The 24,289-nt window shown below is 41.3% G+C and overlaps 2 protein-coding genes across 8 annotated transcripts in view; one reads left to right on the top strand and one right to left on the bottom strand.

Annotated features, from left to right (window-relative positions):
* GALNT7 (polypeptide N-acetylgalactosaminyltransferase 7) overlaps nucleotides 1–14,145 on the top strand; it is a 43,231-nt gene extending 29,086 nt beyond the window's left edge. For 3 of the 6 annotated variants that reach the window (XM_079991394.1, XM_079991397.1, XM_079991396.1), the window contains exons 5-12: nucleotides 210–289; nucleotides 2,296–2,478; nucleotides 4,324–4,441; nucleotides 5,915–6,037; nucleotides 6,634–6,852; nucleotides 7,973–8,071; nucleotides 9,694–9,822; nucleotides 11,389–14,145. In XM_079991394.1, the coding sequence (XP_079847520.1) occupies nucleotides 210–289; nucleotides 2,296–2,478; nucleotides 4,324–4,441; nucleotides 5,915–6,037; nucleotides 6,634–6,852; nucleotides 7,973–8,071; nucleotides 9,694–9,822; nucleotides 11,389–11,526 (1,089 nt within the window). In that variant the 3' untranslated portion in view covers nucleotides 11,527–14,145. Of the gene's footprint in view, nucleotides 1–209; nucleotides 290–1,959; nucleotides 2,143–2,295; nucleotides 2,479–4,323; nucleotides 4,442–5,914; nucleotides 6,038–6,633; nucleotides 6,853–7,972; nucleotides 8,072–9,693; nucleotides 9,823–11,388 lie in introns of all 6 variants that reach the window. The other 3 variants (XR_013842583.1, XM_079991398.1, XM_079991395.1) reach the window with 3 other exon arrangements.
* A 2,610-nt stretch (nucleotides 14,146–16,755) lies between these two features.
* On the bottom strand, nucleotides 16,756–20,857 carry HMGB2 (high mobility group box 2). Of its 2 annotated transcripts, none has more exons than XM_079991461.1 (5): nucleotides 20,682–20,857; nucleotides 20,081–20,264; nucleotides 18,660–18,802; nucleotides 18,353–18,527; nucleotides 16,756–17,861 (listed from the first exon to the last, which is right to left on the bottom strand). In XM_079991461.1, exons 2-5 carry the CDS (start codon nucleotides 20,228–20,230, stop codon nucleotides 17,694–17,696), a joined length of 636 nt encoding a protein of 211 aa, XP_079847587.1. In that variant the 5' UTR covers nucleotides 20,231–20,264; nucleotides 20,682–20,857; the 3' UTR covers nucleotides 16,756–17,693. The 2 variants fall into 2 exon arrangements, with proteins under 2 accessions (XP_079847587.1, XP_079847588.1); XM_079991462.1 differs by having other exon boundaries at nucleotides 20,784–20,801.
* Nucleotides 20,858–24,289: the final 3,432 nt, after the last annotated feature.

Here is a 24,289-nt window from a genome sequence, read left to right on the forward strand (position 1 = left end):
TACAGTCTGAATTTTGCTTTTAACAGATCTTAAACCACTTGATTATTTCAAGTATAGTTCTTAATTGCAAAATGGCATATGTAGTCTTTTAAAAGATAGCTATAAACTGATGTCAACGTACAATGCAAAAAGCTCAATTAAATCAATGTGTGTTTTGTGTAAGGAAATCTCAAAATGAGTTGAAATCTCCTTTCCTCTTTGTTTTAAAGGTTTTAATTTACCTTGATGCCCACTGTGAGGTGGCAGTAAACTGGTATGCAGCACTAATTGCTCCTATAGCTAAAGACAGGTAATAATAATCTGCTTATTTTTATACCTCAGAAAGCCTTTAACAGTAGCCTTAACAGTTAGTAATTCACCCAGGGCAAGTACTCTTTCTGGGTGAGTAACTTTTTAGCTCAGGGTGGTACAACATTCAGTCTGGGGGTCACACATGGCCCTTGAGGCCTTTTTTGGTGACTCCCAGCCCACTTGCTGCCTTCCCAAAGCCGGGTAAGTGAGACGCTAGTTAGCCTAGTTAGTACTTTCTCAGCTTTGGGAAGGAAGTGGGAGAGCTCTAGGATCCTGCCAGAGCTTTGCGCTTCCTTCCCAAAGCTTTGCTTAGCTGGCTTTGGACAGGCAGTGCAAGGGCTAGAGGGGTCAAATTTTGGCATTGCTCTCCCCCCTCTTCCACAATAAGTCGTGTGTGGCCTACAGGTTCCATGTCAAAGTACTCTTGTAGCCCACTTGGTATGAAAAGTTGGGCCGCATCGTTCTAGCTCATTCTCCAGGCTGCCTGAATAGGCATGATAAAAACTTGCCTGTAGTGCTGTTCTAGTGAGAAAAAGAACTGCATTAAGAAACTTGATTTGTTTTTTAAGCAGTAAAACCAATGTAAACATCTGCCAAGGTTTGAAAACACTAAATGCACAGCAGATTACACTTACTATGCAAAGTTTTTAATCAGAAAAGTTTTAGGGGGTTTGGTCTACTTGGTAAATTGAAAAGGAACAAAGTCTGGAACAGTATACTTTGGGGTTCCCCCCCTCCCCTTATGACTTTAAGGTGTTGTGGATTGTTAATGTGACCATATAAGCAAATCAAAGATACTTAAAACAAGGTATAAAATAATAAACGTCTGTTATGATAAATGTCTACATATGAGGATTTCCTCTCAAAAGTACAAACCAGAACAATATTAAAAAAGTAAATTCTAGCATATGATGTTCTAACATACTCTTGGTTCTATTCCCCCCCCCCTTCCCCTTTTTAAATAATAGAGAACTGTAGTTCGGGTCCTACAGTAGGAGAGCTGATTCTGGCTTTGCCACCTTGCAAGCAAGAAAAGCAGACACCTTCATTTGTGAAATATTGAAACACATGCAAAATTCAAATGGTTTATTGCCTGGTTTTAAATCATACCTGGCCTTTCAAAAACTCTTTCCCGTGGATTTAAACCAGTGATGGCCAAACTTGGCCCTCCAGCTGTTTTGGGACTATAACTCCCAACATCCCTAGCTATAACAGGACCAGTGGTCAGGGATGATGGGAATTGTAATCCCAAAACAGCTGGAGGGCCAAGTTTGGCCATCACTGGTTTAAAACAAGCCTTCTGTAAACAAGACGACAGTCCTCCTTACTCTCAAAGCTTAGGAGAGACAAATATATTCATATTTGCAAAAAGTGAAACACATAGCTTCCATCATTCACCTTGATATTTTGTTATCAGAAATCTTTGAAGGAAGAGGTAGATTGGTGTGTTGATGTTTCTGCTTTCAGCATTAATGTATTCTTAAATAAATTTGACCTCATCCTGCTCATTCATAATCCCCACTCCCCTGCTTTCCTTCTGTAAGAAGAGCACTGTATGTATATGCTATATTTATTGAAGTTATATTGGAATAAAGTGTACGAGATAGCAGATGACTTATTGGATTAGACAGCTTAATCTTCTCTCTTCCCCTTCCATAAATGTTTCAGAACTACATGCACTGTGCCTCTAATAGATTACATAGATGGGAATGACTATTCCATTGAACCACAGCAAGGTGGGGATGAAGATGGCTTTGCCAGAGGGGCCTGGGACTGGAGCTTGCTATGGAAGCGTATTCCATTAAGTCACAAGGAAAAGGCAAAAAGAAAATATAAAACTGAGCCATATCGGTAAAGAATGCTGTTTCATTCTATTGATCTTTATAACTCATGCTTATCTAAATCCTTTCATTTTTCCCCTTTCTTTTCCATGAACCATGTGATTCGTTTAAATGTGCCATGTACCTGCTTTCATCCTCACCGCCACCATCCATAATCCTGCAGAACCACATGCACTGTGCCGCTTATAGATGTCATAGATGGCAACACTTATAACATTGTACCCCAAGGGGGTGGTGACGAAGATGGGTTTGCTAGAGGAGCATGGGATTGGAGTATGCTCTGGAAGAGGGTGCCCTTGACCAAACGTGAGAAGGAAATGAGAAAGACAAAAACTGAGCCGTATCGGTAATCACTAAACCACTTACACGTTTCTCCTTTTCCTAAGGATGTACTGAACTATTAAATATTTGCATGAACTCTCCAGACCTTTAAAACAAAGCTAACAAAAGCAGATGCTCTGTGGAGATACATCGTTCTTTTCACTAATTTGTGGTCAAGCTCTTCTAACATAGCCTTACTAACTCCTTTTGCTCTTCTGTGTCTTGTACTTATATACTCAGTTCTTTCAGCAAAATGTAGGGTGGCTGCTAATTAGATTGTTTAAACGAAACCTGCGGTCTGCCATTATACCTTGATTGTGTTAGAAATTGCTTAGTATCCTTATTAGGTGCTGTTTTGTCCTGCCCGGACAGGTGAACTGACATATGGAACTAATTGATAGATATTTACAGAAAGAAAATGCATCGTCCATGTGTCTTTTGTCTAAGTAACCTGTTCTTTTAATGGCAAAGGGAAATGTTATGTTTCTCTGAATTTTTGCCTTTACCTATAAAATGATTTGTTCAAAAACAAAATTTGGCCAGAAAGGACTGAAAATGTTCTAATATACCTACTTCTTCCCCAAAACTAACTAGGCTGCGATTCTGCTTTGGTTCACTTATGCTTCACTAATCCTGCAACTAGAATCCTTTTCATTTCAAAATTTCTTTTTTCCTGTAACCAAAGTAAATGTATTTTTGTATTATTTGAATATGCAATAATGCCATTTTAAGAATTCTGCTACTTTCATTTTACTCTCACTTTATTGTATTTTTGGAACTAATATTCCAAATCATTTTCAAGAAATTATGAAGCTTTGGGCGACACGCACACATTTTTGCTCCCTGACATAAAAAGTTGTAGGTCCTCTCACAGAAATGAGCATATTTTTTGCATTTATACACTGTTAATAAAACAGTTCTAGGAAGGAGGAATCAAATAATTTAAAGTTAAGAGCACAACAGAAATTCATCGCTGTACATTTATACTTACATTATATTTACATTTTCATATTTTTATTAGAATATTGACACTGGTTAATTCATGTTATGCAGTTTTTCATATTGGCATCTGGAGAGAAACCTGGAAACCTCCAATACCACTTTTTAAGAACATAATCTCTAGTCCTTATGATTGTAGAAAGAAAAAATGGGTTTGGTTCATAATGGCCAACTGAACCAGAACATGCTGAATGTTTTAAAGACCTAAAATAGTACATAAAGAAAAATTGTCATTGTTCATATTTGTATCCCATCTTTCCTCTGTTTTGCTCAGTATAGCATACATGGGTATGGGTTAATCTAAATATTTTTAATAATGAATTGAATTTTGTTTATACTGAAAGAAAATATAGCCCAACATCTTAACACTTTGTTTTGAGACATTGGTTAACTGCTTACAGTTCTGATAATGTCCATTTGGTTTGGTTTTGATCTTTCAGCTGTTCTGAACTTGACACAAACTCTTGGCATATTATGAACATTTCTCTACAACTGCAAAAAGTCTAGGAGTGCTTTTATGACTGTTTTATGATATTTAAAGGAAAACAGGTCATGGAGAAAGCAAGCCTCCAGCCCAGTTCTTTTTTTCCATCTGGATCACAGCCTCTGTGACTGCTTATACATTAAAAGTGTTGGGACTAAATCATACCAACATTTAGTCTGTACCTTACCTGGTACTTAGGATTCCAAAACGGTTTAGCCTGTTATCTGAACTTTGGAGTTCAAACAATTGCTATAAACTTTTTATAAACACCATTAAAGCTTTATAATTTCTACCTATCAAAAACAATTGTCAGGTGATTCCTACATATAAAAAGGATTCCTTCTGGCCCATGGCATACAAACTGTTCGTTCCTCTTCTTGTTCCTAGGTCACCTGCAATGGCTGGTGGATTGTTTGCTATCGAACGTGATTTCTTTTTTGAGCTGGGTCTCTATGATCCAGGTCTACAAATCTGGGGTGGTGAAAACTTTGAAATATCTTACAAGGTAAGCAACCATACCAAGAGTTGATAACTATCATATTTCAAGTAAATATATGACCATCAGTCAGCTCAGTTCTTACAAGTTTTTTTGTTTGGCCCAGGGACAGCAATACTTTCCTTGTTTTCCATCAGCCAACTCCTGATTAGTGCCATACAGACAACTATGTCTTGCTGCACTTATTATGTTTATTGCTTTTGAAACTGTTGGGCCTACACCTTGTTTTCTGTGGGGCTCTTCATTTTCAGATGTACCTTTCTCAGCAAGGCCATAATGCTGCCAAATTCTTGCCTCCTCTGAACCAAAGACTCAAAACCACTAGAGGACACATCTGCCTCACATTTTGGCACATTATCTGTTGACTTAGTGGTTGCTAAAGTAAAGTCTGAGACCTGATTTTATAGATCAATAAGGGTGTAGGTTTTAGTCACTGGCACCTTATTCACGTAGCCCAGTTTTGCTTGTAATTCGGAGGCTAGAGCAAAATTGGGTTGAATTATTTTGTAGCATGGATAGCCTCTGAAGATTAGCTGAGAGAGCTTCAGGTTTGGACATATTTGCTTTGAAAGTTGCAACATTTCAGCTTTGTTGAAATGACATTGATAGTATAACACAATTCCTAGGGGCTAAGCACCACTGTACATAGTAGGACCTGCTTCTGAGCAAACATGCATAGAAGGAAGATCTTCATAAATATATTGGAAATCTTAGACCTGTGTCTGTTCCAGATGTGGCTTACTGGGTGGGATAGAGCAGCTACCACTAGCTTCTTGGTAGATGGGTCATTGTTGTTTACTGGAAGGGAGAGGGGCCAGGTGGCAGGGAGATTGGCCAACCTCCCTGCCGTCTCACTTCTCCCTCCCAGAAAGCAGTTCACCTGCTGGGAAGCCAGCATAGGAGCTCTGCCCCATCGGCCAAACTGCTTCTGTTCTGCTTTGTTAAATAATCCAGCATAATATCAAGTTCTATGCAGCAAAGCAAAATGTTTTGTTTAATCCCTCCTAACAGAGAAAGAAGGTTTGAAATCATACAAACGATAGCTGAGCTTACTGCAGTTTAAGGGATTTACAAATACCACCAACAAATTCTGAAAAAGTGGTTAAAATTGCTCAAGGTGTTGAAGCGAGTTATTTAATATTTCAATTTAAAACTTAATGGGCACCCTAAAATGACATGTAATATTAAATGAAATTAGTTCCTAATATTATCTGTGGATATAATTTCTGAATGCAACCCAGTTAAGAAATTAGGCAATTGTGACTACTTGTCAGTGAGTGCACTAATTATTTGACATTTTTTCTTTCAAATGATATGTAAGGTGGTGGTGGTTAGTGACATCTTGCAATGATGCTGAAAGCTTTGAAAAATAATAATAGCTAGTACTGTAATTTAATGTTTACAAGTGTTTTATGAGGTTTTGAAAGTTGTGAATGTGTAATTCTCCCGTTCTCATCTCTTTCAACATATAAAAACCTGCAGATTTGGCAGTGTGGAGGGAGGCTTCTGTTTGTGCCTTGTTCTCGTGTTGGACACATTTATCGTCTCCAGGGATGGCAAGGGAATCCACCTCCAGCATATGTTGGATCATCTCCCACTTTAAAGGTGAAGTTTTATGTCTTTAGCATTTGATTCCTAAATTAAAAATCTTAGACACATTCAAATCTATACCTTTTTCTCTTCCCTAGATGATGAGTTTTATTCCAACTGAATGAAAACATGTAATTTGATTTTTTAAAAACACACCTAAGTTAATCGTTTGTGTGTGCACGCGCATTTGTGTATCTGTAGAGCCACTCACTAATCCCATGGTTTCATAACTGGATAACCATGTTGAGGGCTGCTCAGTGTTCTTCGCCTCCTAAAAAAAAGGGCAACCTTTTATTTTATTACTAAATTTGGGAGCTTTTAAATTATACCTGTATTCCTGAAGGTGTATTTATTTTTTAAATATAGAAAAGCACACACATAATACCAGCATTTTGTTCAATTAAAGTTGATATAAATATGAATGCTGTATAAGAATTTTCCTTTAACGTTCTGGAAAATGAAACTACAGTGTGTTATCAAAAGATTTACCCCCAAATGAAGTATGTGCGCACATAAAGTGATAAAGAGAAAGCCTAGCCACAATTACCCATGCTCTGGTGAACTCTTGTTTGGGTTATTGTAAAATGAATTCGGTATATTTTTTCCCACAGAACTACGTCCGAGTTGTGGAGGTCTGGTGGGATGAATACAAAGATTACTTCTATGCTAGTCGTCCTGAGACAAAAGCACTAGCATATGGTGATATAACTGACCTGAAGAAATTTCGTGAAGATCACAAGTGCAAAAGTTTTAAGTGGTTTATGGAAGAAATAGCTTATGATATAACTTCTCACTATCCTTTACCACCTAAAAATCTGGAGTGGGGAGAGGTAAGTACAGTGTTTTTGCAGATCCATTCCTTGATACAAGTCATTATTTCAGGTGTCCTGAGCTACAGCAGCCACAAGGAGTCCTATTCCCCTTGTTCTTCCAGTCCAGAATTTATTATAGGAAGGACTAGTGTGTGCTGGAAAAACAAGGGGGATAGTAATCTCTTTGTAGCTATATGCAGGGAAGGAACCAGCACATTCAAACTCTAAAGCTGTTTAGTTTAGATCTGCATGAACTACTGAAGAGTCCCAGGGCTTAAGAACAAAACAATAAGTTGATGTGAAATCAGTCCAGATTTCGATATAGGAATTGTAAAAAAAAAAAGTACATATGTACATTTAACTCGAAGTTGACTGGGTTAAATGTGAACAGTGGACACAGAGAAGATAAAAAGTTGCAAGAATGCGGGGGGGGGGGGGGAGTGACACTGTTTAAATTGCTAGCATGAAGATGGAAACAGAAGAATCCAGCTCCTACTTGATTATTTTTCTCAGTGTTGTAACTTCCTGTGTGCTAATCTGCTACTGACTCACTTGAAAGATTCGTTATCTCCTCATTCACTCAGCAGAGCAGGGAGAACTCATCTTCCTTGCTCTGGCATGTGTGCCAGCTTCTAGCGCTGCTGATTTTCTCCCCCTCTCCCCCCCCCCGGTGTGCACACTGCACCATACCCAAATCTGCTCCAAAGATTGGGTGAAATTCCCGTAACAGTGTTAGGGAATATGCAGTGGAGGGAGAGGTACCTCCATACAAGGAGAACTCCTTGCAGAGACAACTGAAATATTTAGATTTATGTGGAATACAATCCACTGAACTCTCCTTGCTAACTATTTACTTATAGGAAGGCTATGTACCCCAAGCTCCAGTTCTGCTGTACCTTTTTGTATAGTATACCAAAAGGGTGCCCATAACATTCATTGGTATAGCAGATTTTTTCCCTTCTAATAGTTATCAGTATTTTGACTCCAGCACATTATGCTGAGGTCTTTGGTGAGCTGTGTGTGTCATTTCAGAAATCTCTGTACAACTACATAACACTTTTTTTCATAAGCAAGTTATTAGCTTCCTAATTTTATTTTGAAATGTTTAGCTACAATATAAATTATACATGTGTTTCAGATCAGAGGCTTTGAAACTGCTTACTGCATAGACAGCATGGGACATTCCAATGGGGGCTTTGTGGAACTTGGACCATGTCACAGAATGGGAGGAAATCAAGTAAGTAGTCTCAAAGCAAGATCTTTGGAGTGCCAAAGGGAAGGCCAAAAGATTAAACTTTTTGCCTGTGGATTTTCCATCGCTGTAAACAGTACTAAATTAGTTGAAGCACAACTTTACACATACACACACACAGAGAGAGAGAGAGAGAGAGAGAGAGAGAGAGCGCACACTGGGAGCTGTCATGTGTGTGAAGTCCACTACTACATTATCACAATAAAATTATAAATCATATTACTGAACCACCCTGGGTTCCTTAGGGAGGGAGGACAGGATATAGATTAAATAATAACCATTATTTTTAATTGTCTTACATAGGGAACTGTTGTGGATCACAAAAGCATTGTTGATGGCTCAAATTTAGATACTATTTGAGCTTATTTCTATGTTTCCCTTGTACCTTCTGAAAATCTGCATGGGGAATTAGGGGCTCCATATTTGCTAGGCAAAGTCCAAATCTATATTCATAAGATTTATTCATTTTATTTAAAAGCATTTCTAGACAGCTTAATATTTTAAAACCCACAAGGGGTATACAAATATGAGAGTCTAGCGTAAGCGTATTTCCAATCAGTGTTACTCAGCTAACAGTGAAAAATTTCCATTGGCAGAATGAGAACGAAAGCAATTTTTCAGCATTTCCCCCTATAGCCTCCTTGTGACATCTCTAAATCTGCTCCAGAGAGACCTCTAACTCTCTAGAGCCAATTTAGCAGGGTGCTGCTTTGGGAAGAGAGAATTGCTGAAAATTGCTTCCTCTCCTTTCCAGCTCATGGGAGCCTCCTATCAGCTAAGCATGAATACATCCCCATAGTCAGCCTTTCATGATGGGAGTTTCAGCAACATACAACTCCTTTCTTCTCCTTCTACCATCACTTCATACCATAGCTGATGAGTGCTGTTGGGATTCAGACCAGTAGCCCTGACCTCTGTGATTCATTCAACTCATTACTGGTATTGAAGGCCAGTGTTTGGAATGCTGATGTTTAAATCAGAAGACATGTGAGCAAATCTGGCTTCTGATGAACAATGCCATTTTCCCCTTTTGGCCCTAACATTTGCTCACAGTTCCATGTTGTCTGACCAATCCAAAACGTATTGTAAACCGCTAAGAGGCTTTATTACAATCAAGGGAAATGTTGTTGTTGTTTAGTCGTGTCCGACTCTTCGTGACCCCATGCACCAGAGCACGCCATATATTAGTTTTGTTAAACACAGTAAAAATGTTACGATTATTGGTGCTCAGCAAATTTTAGCTCCTTCCAGTTGCACAGCTTACTGTTTCCAAATCAAGAAAGCAACATTGGACCCACTTACCTGCAGATGTAAGCAATACCTCAATCACTGATAAGCCTGACCACATGACAGAGCATTGTGATGGACCTTGTGTATCCTTAGGTCATGCTGGGACTTACTTCTGAGCAGACAATGTACTGTGCTTGTCTGTAAAAGTCTCTTGCCTTCAGTATACTTCTAAAAAGCAAAAGACAAGTATATTGAATAATTGTAATATTGCTTCTGAGCAGTATCATTTTTAACATGTCAGTTATTACTTTAGCATTTCAGCATTTACTGGTATAAAATATATAGTGGTTTTTAATGTTATATTTTTTTCCTATTAGTTGTTCAGAATTAATGAAGCCAACCAGCTCATGCAGTATGACCAGTGCTTGAGTAAAGGACCTGATGGCACCAAAGTTATGATAACACACTGCAATCTAAATGAGTACAAGGAGTGGCAGTACTTCAAGGTATCTAATCAGTGATATGAATTTTCATCTTCTCTTGTGAGTGATCTGTGTACTGAAGAATCTTAATTACTTTTGTTGCTTTCAATGATGGAGAGATAAGATTTGGGGATATCTGGCAAAGTTTTTCTTTCAAAAGTATCCAGCTCAAGCAACAGTGCAAAGTTTATTTTATTGTACACATAGGAGCCATATTGGAGGACACAAAAGATGGAAACTTAAGTGCACAGATGAGATAATATATCTTACCTCTTTGTTGGGACATTCTCATCTTCTCTTCTGCCAGAAAACCAATACATCGAGATAGACTAGCCAGGGAGTATATACAGAACTTAATTGACCTCTAGCAATTAATGAACAGAATCTCTCTGAGCACGATCAGGTGGATTTCCTTCCCAGCTGAATGAAAACAGCTCTTCCACCCTCACCTCAGGTTGGGAGTCAAGATTCACACTGTCTCAGCTATGAGTTTAGTTTCCAGAGAGACTTGATCCTTAATATATAGAAGGATGGGGGTAAGGGAAAGCATGTTAATAGGGTCTGGGCAGGGGGAGAATGAAGGGGCACAAGAAAAAGAAAAATTGCTAAACTGGAATACAGAGGGGGCGTTAAAATGATAGTAGGTAAGAGTGATTGATATATTGTCTGAGACATGACTGGGGCAGGGGAGAAAAGAAGGGTACAGGAAAGAATATTGGAGTAACTGATAGGGGAAAGGTACCAGGAAAAGAGAATGTTGATGTTCTCTCCCCACCACCACCACCTTCCCTTTGTAAATGCATTTCGTAACATCTAATAAAAGGTAAAGGGACCCCTGACCATTAGGTCCATTCGTGGATGACTCTGGGGTTGCAGTGCTCATCTCGCTTTATTGGCCGAGGGAGCCGGTGTACAGCTTCCGGGTCATGTGGCCAGCATGACTAAGCCACTTCTGGCGAACCAGAGCAGTGCACGGACACACCGTTTACCTTCCCGCCGGAGCGTACCTATTTATCTACTTGCACTTCGTGCTTTTGAACTGCTAGGTGGGCAGAAGCAGGGACCGAACAACGGGAACTCACCCTGTTGCGGGGATTCGAACCGCTGACCTTCTGATCGGCAAGCCCTAGGCTCTGTGGTCGAATTATGTGGAATTTGAGGGGATGGGAGAGATCACCAGCCCATGCCTTTTGAGCAGTTGATAGCCGTGACCTATCCCAGACGCTGTGGCTTCAGAAACTGTTGTGACCCTTCCACTCTCCCCCTCACACCCCCTGCTCAGAAATTTAAACCCTTAGTTATATATGAGCAAGGTTACCACAGATACCCTAATCATCTAATGCGTTGATATCTGCATTATCTGAAACCCTTTATATTATTCAGATAATGCAGATATCAACGCATTAGATGATTAGGGTATCTGTGGTAACTTTGTTCATATATAAATAAATAAAATGTATTAATCATTTTCAAGGCAAACCATATAGCCACTGATAAGAACGGTAGTTTCAGTAGGACTTGGACAACTTTTAAGAATTGGCAGATTGTTCTTGGGAAGTAACAGCTTTTTGCTTGCTTCTTGTTTTGCAGAATCTACATAGATTTACCCATATCCCTTCAGGAAAATGTTTGGACCGTTCAGAAGTTCTACACCAAGTGTTTATTTCAGAGTGCGACTCAAATAAAGCAACACAAAAATGGGAAATGAACAATATCCTTAATGTGTAGACAAAATAAGCCCAGACCTACCTATGACAAGTTGAATTCATATAGGACTGAAGATAGCCTGAAAACTGCTGCAACTATTAACTTCGTACAGCTGCGAGCCTGGAACCTCTTGATCTAGATGAAGGACGTAGATGGACAGTGATAGATTTATCAACTTGCAGTTGATGTTTACAAAAACTGCTCTTACCTTAAACTTTAATAGATGTTTACATCTCTCTCTTTTTTGTTTCGTTTTTAGGATGTTTTTGTTTTATGGTGCATTAGTTAATAACTGAATGTGCTTTTGACTTTGTTTCTCTTTTACTAGGAGCAAAGCTAAAAACTTGGATCTGAAGTAGCGGGAAGTTGTTTGCACTCATGCAAAGGGTGCTTTTCTGCACCATCTTCTGGTGACAGCCTCCACCCCAAAAGCCCCTCCTGGTGGCTGGAGGAACTTCTGGAATGGCTTTTTGAGTGGCATAAAGGGCTGCGAATTGGCAGCTTTCCATGTGTGCATAAGTGCCACCCACTTGCACACAGGCAGGGGGACTGGATCCAAGCATGTTGTTGTCTTCTTTGGGATTACACTCAGGGGTCTGCAGGCAGTTTTTATTTTTTTAAACACTCACACTTGAAAAAGGTTGGAGTAACCAGACTTTGCTATAACCTGGTGATTATCAATCAACCTGTTGTACGTTGTTTTGATTTTACATCTTACCAAGCACTGCCACAGGTTTTTTTAGCCAGGGTGGCCTTCTTTCACAGTCATGCTGCTTTTTTGAAAGGTGAATTTTCAATGTATTTAGTGCCTCTTTAATTTTTCCTCTGTAGTTCACAAGAAGAAAAATCATCATAGAACAAGTTAGTTGAAGTGTCTCCTTTTTTAAAATAGGGATGAGTTGGTAAAGCTCTTGTGGTTTAAGATATTGCCAAATTTACAATAATGCTCCTTATTTCATATGGTTAAGGGCAACAAATTGAGACACAAGTCATAACAGGGATACTGTGAGAGGAACCTGAAATAGTGATGCTAAAGCTTCACTGGAACCTTTGGAAAGAAGGTTGTAGTTAATATATACTTAGTAGCACTTAAATCCATGAGCCACTTGTGTAAAATAGCATTGAAGCAGCTTACATCTTCTGTGTCACAGTATATAGCTGAAACTGAAATTTAGCACTAAGTGATGCATTCAGTGGAAGTGAGCACTCCAAATTGCAACTAAAAAAATTCAAGCACTAACTTCCCTGCTGTATCATGCCTTACGAAACTTCTGTATATGTCAAAATTGAAATATGTGTACATCTGCACAATGTAGAACAGTAAAATTGATCCAATTCACTTTCCTTGTGATAAATGGGAATCTCAGAAGAACTGGATTAAAAAAAATCAAAATTATTTTACAAGCACTCTGCATGTAAAGGGATATTGTCAACTAGCTAAAGATCCATATATAGATTAGAAATGAGCAAATGGGAATTAAAGGTGAATTCAAAGGCTCTCTTCCTTCCTCCAAAAAATTAGAATGTTTAAACCTCGGGATTGTGTTATGACTCCAAATTATACAATGACGCCATGGCATGAACAGAAAATGGAAAATAAAGATACTGAAAAGATAAAAACTAAGGGAAAGTTTCTAAAAACATTTGTGCTGAATATTACCCTAAACATGGCGGGGGGGGGGAGATAATAAATGATACCTGCTTCAATATTTAATCCAATTCAAAGGCAGAGATACTAAGAGGTTTGGTATTCGTTTCTGGCCCCTGCTGTACAGTTATGCACACCTGAATTCTACTGAAATCATCTAGGTTCGTATGCATGTGACTCTGCAGGATTTTTAGCTCAAAATTAAACTCGGTGATTTGATTAAATTCCCATAGTATTAACTCCTTGATCTTCACTCAAGCAACTCCTAAAAGTGAGCAATGGAGATGCTTCAGTTACAAGGCCAAATCTTAGTTTAGGTGTAGCTTAGTGTTGTGTTATAACATTTAGTGAACCCAAAATTCTGGCCTTAACAAAGGCCTGCTACATATAGTTTGGAATCTTTAATTATTTCTTTGTTGTTTATGTTTTGGGCCTCCTCTGAAAGGTGTGAATAATTAAATTAGAAAATGGAGGAAGAAATAAAAAGGATAATAAGGGTGTGGGTACATTTTATTGTTTGTATGTATGAAAACAGATTTTCATTTTCTTTGTTGGACAGAGGTTAATTTAATCACATTACTATGCATAAATGAAAGATTGCACATCGATTGTGCAGGCGTGTGTGTGTATCAAATGGGTATTGTGTGCAATTACATTAAAATCCAATACTGTATGTGAATATGGATCTGTATTTTTAAACTCCAAATCTTACAAAACATAAGCTGTTACTCCTAATGACTTTTCCTACTGTAACCTGCTTTTTGAAAAGTAGATTCCATATCCTTGCTTTGTAAGTTGATCACTATGCATTTCTACACATTTTATAAATTTGATTTATGCAGATTTTGATACACTGTATGTTTCTGTAAAGACTGTATAAATCTTCAAAAGTTTTAATAGGGATGAAACTTGGGTATCTTGTGTATATCTTAATTCTGGGTTGCTTGTTTTTTAGGTGAAGAAAATAAATTTTAACTTGTGGGTTTATTATATATTTGCACCAAAAACTTATTTTTCTAATCATGTTCCTATTGAATCAAAACGCCTTTAGAGTGTACGTATGTAGTGCATACGTAATTGTTAAATAGAATCCTTTCATTTTTCTTGCTTGTTCCCTAACATAAGTAAGCAATCCTTACTCTCAGCTAGAAGAGCAGTGAGACTAAACAAAGCCAGAACCACAGCAGCACTTGCAGGTCTGCTTTTTGTGCCGAGTGTGGCAGGCTGGGAAGTAATACAGTGGTGCCCCGCAAGACGAATGCCTCGCAAGACGAAAAACTCGCTAGACGAAAGAGTTTTCCGTCTTTTGAGGTGCTTCACAAGACGAATTTCCTTATGGGCTTGCTTCGCAAGACGAAACGTCTTGCGAGTTTTCTCCCTTTTTTTCCCCTTTTTCTAAGCCGCTAATAGCCGCTAAACCGCTAATAGCGCTAATCCGCTAATAGCCGTGCTTCGCAAGACGAAAAAACCACAAGACGAAGAGACTCGCGGAACGGATTAATTTCGTCTTGCGAGGCACCACTGTAAAGAAGTTGGGTTCCTGCGTGCCAGCTTCAGCAGAGCAGTCCTGATAGGCCATACCTGAATCAGATTAGCATCCAGTGGATCCTTGAATGGTCCAATTCCATACACAAAATGCCCCATTCCAGGGCTTTCCACTGGTGGGAATACCATTGTTAGTAGCTTCTACCCACCTGTCTTTGATAGGTGCAGTGGTGGCCTCAAAGCCTAGATGAGCTCAACAGAATTAGGCAGCGAGATACTACCGCCACTTTCTAACCCCTTATGCTACTACAAATCAGGGGTTAGGATTGCTCTGCTTATCTTGTATACCGCATATTGGTCCACCTTATAGGCTCAAGTACAGTTAGCTGCATGAGGAAATTCCTGGAAAAAAGGATGCTGCAATGAAGATGTTGACCTACAAAAGCATATAGCATGATTTCTCTTAAGTGATGTGGCAAGGTTTATGGTGCCATTCTTCTGCCAACCTAGCAGTTCAAAAGCATACCAGTGTCATGAGGCAACTTGCCAACTTTTAGGATGCACACTCTTCCTCTTCCAAATTTTAAGGTATGAAGACACAGTAACACTGCAAGTCCAGCAGGTCAGATCAGATACCCTTGAGCAGCTATGCTGTGCACAAGATTTGATGCAAGTTGTAAAATCCTGTAGTAGAATGACAGATTTAAATTGTATGTGGAGATCACATTTTTGAGTGCTCTAGTTGACACATCACTCTCAACAAGTAGCAGCTAGCAGAGCAGGAAACTAGTTCTTTTGTTCTGAACTTTCAATAAAGCATCGAAGTATGGCACACCTTCACCTATAATCTCAAATTCAATCTTACCACCTCATACAGCTTTGTGCAAAGAACAGATCTTATGTAAGAGTGTATGCTCTTCACTTAAATGCTATGGCGTGACACCATTGAACTTTTGAAGTGGCATGTAAAACAGCCATACCAGTAGTATCACCCAAGGCCTAGAGATAATATTGCCAGCACTATTCACTGCCAGAACCTTTAATGGATGCTTTGTATCTGTGTCAATGCAGTAACGAGGGCCCAGGCTCTGTATTGAGGACCTACAGAATACAAGGTCTAGCTACTATAAAACAATATTCTTAAGTTAAAACTAGGAAAAGTTTCCAAGACATGAACCAGTAACTTTGCATCATTAGCAAGCTATGAAAATGTATTAATGTAGTAGTCTTGAAGGCAATAAATCAGCCAAATAGTTACATTTTTCATTTAAAAGATCTGATGTAAACATCAGTGCCAACTAGTTTTGCACAGGGACAGGAAACCTTTTCAACTGTCCCATCCCTTTTGTAGGCAACCTTATAGGGGCTGCATGTTTGGCTGAAGGAGAGTTTTGTACAGAAACTCCTTACTTCCCAGTCACAAGAGTGTCTCCGAGCAAACTAAGTATTACTGCAGTTCAGGATCCCTGTTCACTGACTGATTCCAGTCATGCAGAAGCACTCAAGGAGGGCATGGAGCAGATAACGAAGCAGCATGACTTGGAATCTGGAGGCCATTTAAATCCCAGGCCTGAAGTTCCCCAATCCTAGTCTAGAATCATGTAGTCTTTACACCACTACCTATGAAAGCTTGTCTACAAGCAAGAATGCAGCAATGGCTGTACTGCACTATATTGAGGGGTCCCCTAGCCACAATGAGCCAGTTTTAATCCCCAACACTCCCCCCCCCAAAGCTTCTGGTAAAAAAATAATTTTTGGAAGACTAATCATGCAATACAGTATTTCTGGACAACTTTGTCAAAAGGAAGGCCATGTATCTGATTTATAGGAATTAAGTGTTTCCTTATACAACTATGGACCTGACACACAAGCAATATTTGTAACTTAAAATGGGAAGCCGCCAACACAGAACTCAGTGCAGCATATTTCCAAGCACATTTTCAAAAAGGTGCACTTAATGCTAGCCCCAATTAAGCCTGTAGTATGAAGGAAGCTCAGGTAGTTAAGTGTCTATTCCTTACCTTTTACATGTGCCACACTAACCTCAAATCAAGCAACATCCAAAACCAACCCATGGCTGTATCATGCCATTGCTGCACAATAAATCAACTCATCTCTAATGTGGCCAAATTTGACATTTTAATTTTCTCCTACAGACTTTTTAGGTCTGAACTTACACAAGATTTTTCATACTACAAGCCCCACTTCAGAGTACCACTTTAAGAGGCATGTGATACACAGTCCTAGTTACGCAGAGGAACATTTGCAATGCTGTACAACTGGGAGTGATGAACCTCTGGCCCTCCACTTGTTCCTGAATAACTACCATCAGCATAGCCAGGGAAGGGAATTGCTGTTGAACATATGAAGGGCCACAGGTTGCCCACTTCTGCTTTATGTGAAAGTTGCTTGTAATTACTCCAGTCTCAAAAGTTGCAACATGAATTAAGTCTAACATGGCTTCTCTAAGTCAGCCTTCTCCAACCTCATGCCTTATTAATGTTCTGGACAAATGTCCTTAAATCCAGAAAGAGTAAACTGTCAAGGAAAATGAGTTGCAGCTCAAAATTTGAGCTTACCAATTGAGAGAAGGCTGCTTTAAGGTTACCTTACCCTTCATGACATTACCACAGGCATATACTATAATTTCCAACTGTTTAAGCAAATTAACACTACAGTATAGTAACAAGAATAATGTACATCATTTTATTACAAAATTGTTAAAAAAGTAATACAATGCAATAGTATGCAAGACAAGGTTGACTACCAATTTTACTACCATTTTTTTTAACTCTGCTCAAAATCAAGCTGTCACTGAATCCAAAGAACCATTAAATATGCCTGAACATTTGACAATATCAGCTTTTAAAAATCTAACAGTAGTGGCATTCAGCTACTACTTACATTAGAATACAGGTCTCCCTACAATCACATTACCTATACACAATTCTGTACAGTTTTTATACTGAAGCTAACAATGAGCTGCACTCGACTTCACATTCTTAGCAAAATCATTGACTTTTGAGCACAAAATCTTTACAGCAGCTTTATAACTTCACTCTTCGTCTTCGTCTTCCTCCTCCTCATCATCTTCCTCCTCTTCTTCGTCTTCTTCCTCATCATCATCTTCTTCAGGTTCTACTTTCTTCTTGGAGCCTGCTGGCCTACCTGGACCTTTCTTTCCTGCATCACCCTTCCCCTTGGCACGATATGCTGCAACATCCTGCAACAGCAATGCAAAATTTAGTTTGAAAAAACACATCTTCAGAAAGATAAATTGGGATTTCTTCCCATTTGTTCTTTGGGTTGCTTCCCGACACTTTCAAAACATGCTCACAGCATCTATCACTCTCCCCATGGCAATCATCCTTGCTGCCATGTCCCTTAACAACAACATATAATGTGTAAGACTATGAACCTTAAAAACAGCAAGCGATGCTACTGACTTTTGCTTTTTACTGAAACCAGTTACTTTTGCATAGTTTTCCGCCAAGGGAGCTGTTCCTTAGGTGGTCTTCTAGTAGTGTTCTCAGGGTCAGTACCATTTAGACTCACCAGTAGAAACCGTACCCTCAGGCTATTTCCTAGGTCATTACTGTACCAACATTAACTTTTGCCAAATAATCAACACTAATTTTCAGTTGGCAATTCAAGGTCCCAAATAGTAAAACCATAATGCACATGATTAACAGAAAACTAAAAGGAACACATTACCTTCTCATACTTCTCCTTTAGTTTTGCTGCCTTCTGCTCAAAGGGCTGTTTGTCTTTTGCTGTTTGCTCAGACCACATTTCGCCTAGTTTCTTTGCTGTATCACCAATAGACAAACCTGGGTGGTCGCTCTTTATCTTTGGGCGATGCTCAGAACAAAACAGGAAGAAAGCAGATCTACAAGATGAACAAGGACACTGTGTCAGACAACTTGGCATGATTTCAGATTAAGGGGATGATAGAAACGTTCCACTCATTTTGAAATTAACTTACATGCAGACCAAAAAATCATATCTTTGATAAACTTACGGTGGTCTTTTGGGGGCGTTGGGGTCCTTCTTCTTCTTCTTCTCCCCTTTAGGAGGAATATAACTTTTCATCTCCCTATCATAGCGAACTTTGTCACCCTTTGCCATGTCTTCAAACTTGCCCTTTTCTTTTGCTGACATTGTCTGTTGGGAGGGGGAAAATGGGTGTTAAAACCACATATATTTAAGGTTTGGGGGCCTTGGCAACAACCATCCACTAAATACTGAGAGCAACATGTCCACATATTATGTACGTTAAGAAAAACTGCAACAATATACTGGAAGTCAACAATAAGGCAGGCACCATATCCAAACAAGCCAATTTGTTTTTTCCACTATGCTACTTCCTATTTTTCCAAATTTACTTTAAAGCCTTTTGTTTAGCTAGACACTAGAAAGGACAAAAATTAATTTCTGCCAAACAATGGTTGTAAGAATGAGTTGGGACTTACAGAATTCTCATACAACCGATGAGCACAAGCATTTATTAGAAGTCCAAGAATGGGCAAAATAATATTCTGTTCCTCCCACAGACCATACAGAAGACATTCCTTTTCCAATACCCCAGAAACTGCCTGAAACAAATATACACATATCTAACATTTATTAATATTTCTTGCTGATTTAAAGTGGGGAAGGCTTAAGTAAAACTACACTGCCAAACCTACAATTGGTATGTGACATAACATATTCCAGTTCCTTTTAATTGTAGTTTAATGAGAATGTGAAGGAGGCATGGGCAAGAAGGTGCAAACATTAAGACATTCCAGTAGATGGCCATTTTCAATCTGCTTAACTTTAGCAAATTTGCTTTTGTAAGCTATCCTGGCAATCTGCAAGTTTGTCCCAAAGAGCTGAGGAGTTCAAAGAGTATTATGGAAATACTCAGAACATCCAATATTTTTCTGTAATGTACTGTAATGAAAAGTGAAGCATTTTAACATGGGGAGTAGGAGACACAATTTGGCAAACGCGGTTTGGAAGTAGCTTAAAAATGCACAGCAGCCTTTATTGTTGCAACATTTCAAAGAACTCTCCTTACAAATTTACGGGCGGGGTTTCACCATGCCTTTTTGAAAACATGCTAACTCCTAGCAAACTTTGAACCTGCTCTATTCCTTCAATCCCCGTTTACAAAACCCAGCCGCTCCTGCCACTTCGCACTGCTGGAAACTGCGGCCGCCGAAAAAAGCTCGGCAAGGGGTGGAGGAGTAAGGGAAGCTGTTTATTAGGCGGGCCCGCTGGCAGGCCCGACTCCAGCTCCGTTCCCGCCTTTTAAGTCCTTGGGCGGGCGCGAGCAACTGCAACGCGCGCCAAGGCCGCTGGGAGGGGAGGGGGAGCTTGCAGGGAGGCGGCGCCTAGCCGAGCAACGCCAGGCGAGGCGGGCCCTAGCTGGGCCTGGCCGAGCCGCTTCTTGCTTACCCGCCATTTCTCCGAGCATTTCTTGGAGAAGTCGGAAAAGTTGACCGAAGTGTCCGGGTGCTTCTTCTTATGCTCCTCGCGGCACGTTTGCACGAAATAAGCGTACGAGGACATCTTGCCCCGGGGCTTGTTCGGGTCGCCTTTGCCCATGGCTGCGGCAACGGTCCCTGATCGGTGGGGAAAACTGGGGGGGGGGGGGTGGAGAGGAAAAGAGGGGAGGAAAAATTAACGAGTAAGCAACGGGGAAAAGAGGCAGCGACCGCTTACAATGAGGTTCGCATTCCGGGCCTTCCTCGTCTCGCGCGCCCCCCCCCCACGGCCTGTGGCGACACTTTCCCGCCCAAACTACTTCGCCCCCCACCCCGCGCCTCACCACCAACCGCTCTTTCGAGGCTTCTTCACGGGCCTCGGAGAGGCTAGAAATTCATCCCTCCCCTCGCGCAAACTCTTTCCTGCCCGAAAAAAAAACCCGGACGCCTTCGCCCCACGGCTCCCGGGTCGCGTCAGCCCCAAACAGCCCAGTCACCGTTTCTCAGCCGCGCCCCAGAGCTCAAGCCGCCCCAGCCCCGCTTTTCTAAGAAAGGGTGGGGGTAAAAATTACACGTTTGTGGTACTTAGCCCCTCGCCTGGTGGAGCTGAGGAAGAGAAGCAGCGGCCGTTGGCGACGTCGAGAGAGGGGGGTCAAGGAAAACGCACGGATCACCTTCCTTCGCCGCAGTCGAATGGGTCGTTTCCAACGCACTTGATAGCCTCTTGTTTTCCACAGCCCTACCCGCCACAGCAACTTTACCCGCAAAGCTCGCGGCGGGGCCCGCCCCTTCAGCTCTCCGGTTGGCTGCCCGGCTGGTTTGAACCTCGTCAAGCCTCGCCCCCGCGCCTTTCGGAGCAGGCGATTGGCTGAGGGCTCATGCGACGCCGCCAGCAGAAGTCGCTGTGTTCGGTCGAGAAAGGGGGCGGGAAGAAAAGAGGGCGGGGGGAGGGGATTGCTTGCGCTTCATACCCGTTGAAACCGGTTAGGGAGTGTGGAGAGAGAGGGATTAAGAGCGCGCCTCGGATTGGAGGGCTGGTAGGGCTGGAGGGAAAAACCCGCAGAAACCCCTGCCATTGGCCAAGGCATAAACCAGGAGTTGCTATTGGTCCGAGGGAGGTGAAATCGCGTGGTTTAAAAATACAAAGGAGGAGGGGGAAGGGAAAAGAAGTGAGAAAAACAAGAAGAGCTCCATAGAAATGGGGGGGAGGGGGGAAACATCTGCGGGTGGCAACAGTTTTACTGTGTTTGAGAGGGAAGGAAAACAGCTCGGGCGGGAGCGTATATGAGTTTGTGCTTTGCTCCTTGTTGTAAAGCTGTTGGAAGCTGCACTAGCCTCTGGCTTTAAAGAGAGGGCTGCGCAACATTTGCCCTTTAAAGCGGGCGGGTGGGGGCGGGGAGAGAAGTCTTGTCCTCAGTTGTCCATTCAGTCCGACTTCGAGGGACCTTGGACGCCCAAGTAAACGTGCCCAGGCTCGCCGGCCGCCTTTATCTATCGCATGTCTACTCAGAAATTACTTTTGTCTTCTGCAAACCTTGCTCTTGCTGGTGTGAGGAAGCGGCTGCAAATCATCCGTGTAGATGATTTGCTGCCTTTTGAGGAAGTACCTCACACCCCTCTTCGCCATTCTTGCTATAGCAGATGGAACACGGGTGCACGCCTTGCTTCTCTCCCGTGTTCCTGCCAAGCCTTCCCTCCTTTGCTTGCTTGAGGCAACTTGAAAGTTTTCGCATTGCCGTCGCCACCTGTTGCTGCTTCTCTTCGCTGCTTCCACGCCGTCTGCCTCATGGTCGCTTAGCCAGCTGTCCTTTACTGTAAAGGGCTGTTGTCCCATAGTCTGGCCAGCGGTGGCTGTCCCTCATCGATCCTCTTTAGCCCCCAAGCGGGGGGGGGGGAGGGAATATGGTTTTTGAACATCTCAAAAGCAGAACAGTCCCTCGCCATAACTTTCAGGGCTGTTCTTGTGTATGGGGTGGGCGGCAAGAGGAGACACGCACCTTCCCCACTGAACCATAATTGCCAGAATTCATTACTATTGTTATTTAAAAGGAGTAAGTTTCTATTGATTGTAGAGCCTGAGATAATAAGCAAAAATCTACAGGCACCTCCCCCCCCCAATACCCTAATCCCACCTTTCAGGGTTTTACTATGCTCCTCCTTGAAAATTTTCTACAGCTGCCCATGATTGACAGACTCACTTAAACATAAAGAAGAGGCCTTTGGTACACACACTTACCTACTTGTTACGTTTTCATTTATTTAGTGGATGTGGACAAGATCAAATATTGCCAGTCCTCTGTTATGTTTCAGAATGGATAAAATGTAGATTTATGTTCTGGCTGTATGTGCAGTATTTTTTTCCATCATGTGCAAGAATCACATTTAGCTATATTGATCTGCCGTTTGATTTGATGGGCCTAAGGGGCAGCATCCAAAAACATTGGGAATACTCCAAAGGCACCTGTAACAACAACAGAACTACACGTTCCCCATCCTCTGATGAGATGCCTGATAAAGCATTTTTTTAAAAAAAAGACTAGTGTATGTGTTTGATTACAAGTTCCAATATAATTCCCCATATTTACTGTGTGGTGATCTTAAGGGAATAGCTCCTCCGAACTGTGTGGAATGTGAATGTGCTTTCATTTGGTACAGTATTGGGTCCCTCCAGAAACAAAATGGTTAGATTGTGCTCAAGTGAGTCACAAAGGAATGAGTATAGCATATATAGCATATATTCCTCAAGAAACCCATGATCATGGATATAATGTGCTACTCCCCTAAGACAACCTCACTGCTTGTGTTAATCTTGTGTTAAAGGTAAAGGTAAAGGTACCCCTGCCCGTACGGGCCAGTCTTGACAGACTCTGGGGTTGTGCGCCCATCTCACTTAAGAGGCCAGGGGCCAGCGCTGTCCGGAGACACTTCCGGGTCACGTGGCCAGCGTGATATCGCTGCTCTGGCCAGAGCCAGAGCCAGAGCCGCACACGGAAACGCCGTTTACCTTCCCGCTGGTAAGCGGTCCCTATTTATCTACTTGCACCCGGAGGTGCTTTCGAACTGCTAGGTTGGCAGGCGCTGGGACCGAGCAGCGGGAGCGCACCCCGCCGCAGGGATTCGAACCGCCGACCTTTCGATCGGCAAGCCCTAGGCGCTGAGGCTTTAACCCACAGCGCCACCTGCGTCCCCACAATCTTGTGTTATAAGACTATAAATTCCAGCAGTAAGGAAGAGCAACTAATGTTGCAATTAAGTTCTGATTTTGCTGAAACACAGAAATAAAGCCTGCTTAATTTTTTATTTATGATAGGACTTAAAGGCACAGCACCTAGGTTGGAAGGGGGTGGAGGAGAGGAAGCAGCATTTTTAAAACTGTTAGTTGGTTGTTTAAAATTTTAATGGCTGATCTATTAGAGTACAGTACATATCTAAGTGGCTTTTAAAAGGGGGTAGCAACCAGACAATTTCATCCATTACATACAAAAGCAAACTATGCTACTGTGGTAGGGCTGGGGCTTGTATTGATGCTGGTTGCACAGAAAGGCCTTACTAAGGTGCATAAGGTGAGAAAGGGTTTTACTACTATGTCTTACCCTCACACATGGCTACTATCCTCCTCTTTCCATACACACTATACAGTGGTACCTCAGGTTACATACGCTTCAGGTTACATACGCTTCAGGTTACAGACTCCGCTAACCCAGAAATAGTGCTTCAGGTTAAGAACTTTGCTTCAGGATGAGAACAGAAATCGTGCTCCAGCGGCGCAGCAGCAGCAGGAGGCCCCATTAGCTAAAGGTGCTTCAGGTTAAGAACAGTTTCAGGTTAAGAACGGACCTCCGGAACGAATTAAGTACTTAACCCGAGGTACCACTGTACCTTCAAAGCACATCCTTTCCCTCAAAGAATTTGGGGCAATGTAGTTTGTTAAGGGTTGCTGGGAACTGTAGCTCTGTAAACTACAGTGTCCAGAATTCCCTGAGGAGGGAAATAATGTACTTTTACAGTATGGTGTGTACACATTAAGTCTCAAGGGGATTCCCTACCCTGACATATTTTTAAATCAATGTTCTTTTATAGAATATGAGACAGCAGAACAAGGGAAACTAATTCAACAAGTAACCATGATTTGTGTTCCCTGAGTGGGAAATGATTCATGAATGCAACACTTCCTAGCAAC

Source organism: Podarcis cretensis (assembly GCF_951804945.1).
Source record: "Podarcis cretensis genome assembly, chromosome: 9".
In the NCBI taxonomy this organism is placed as follows: domain Eukaryota; kingdom Metazoa; phylum Chordata; class Lepidosauria; order Squamata; family Lacertidae; genus Podarcis; species Podarcis cretensis.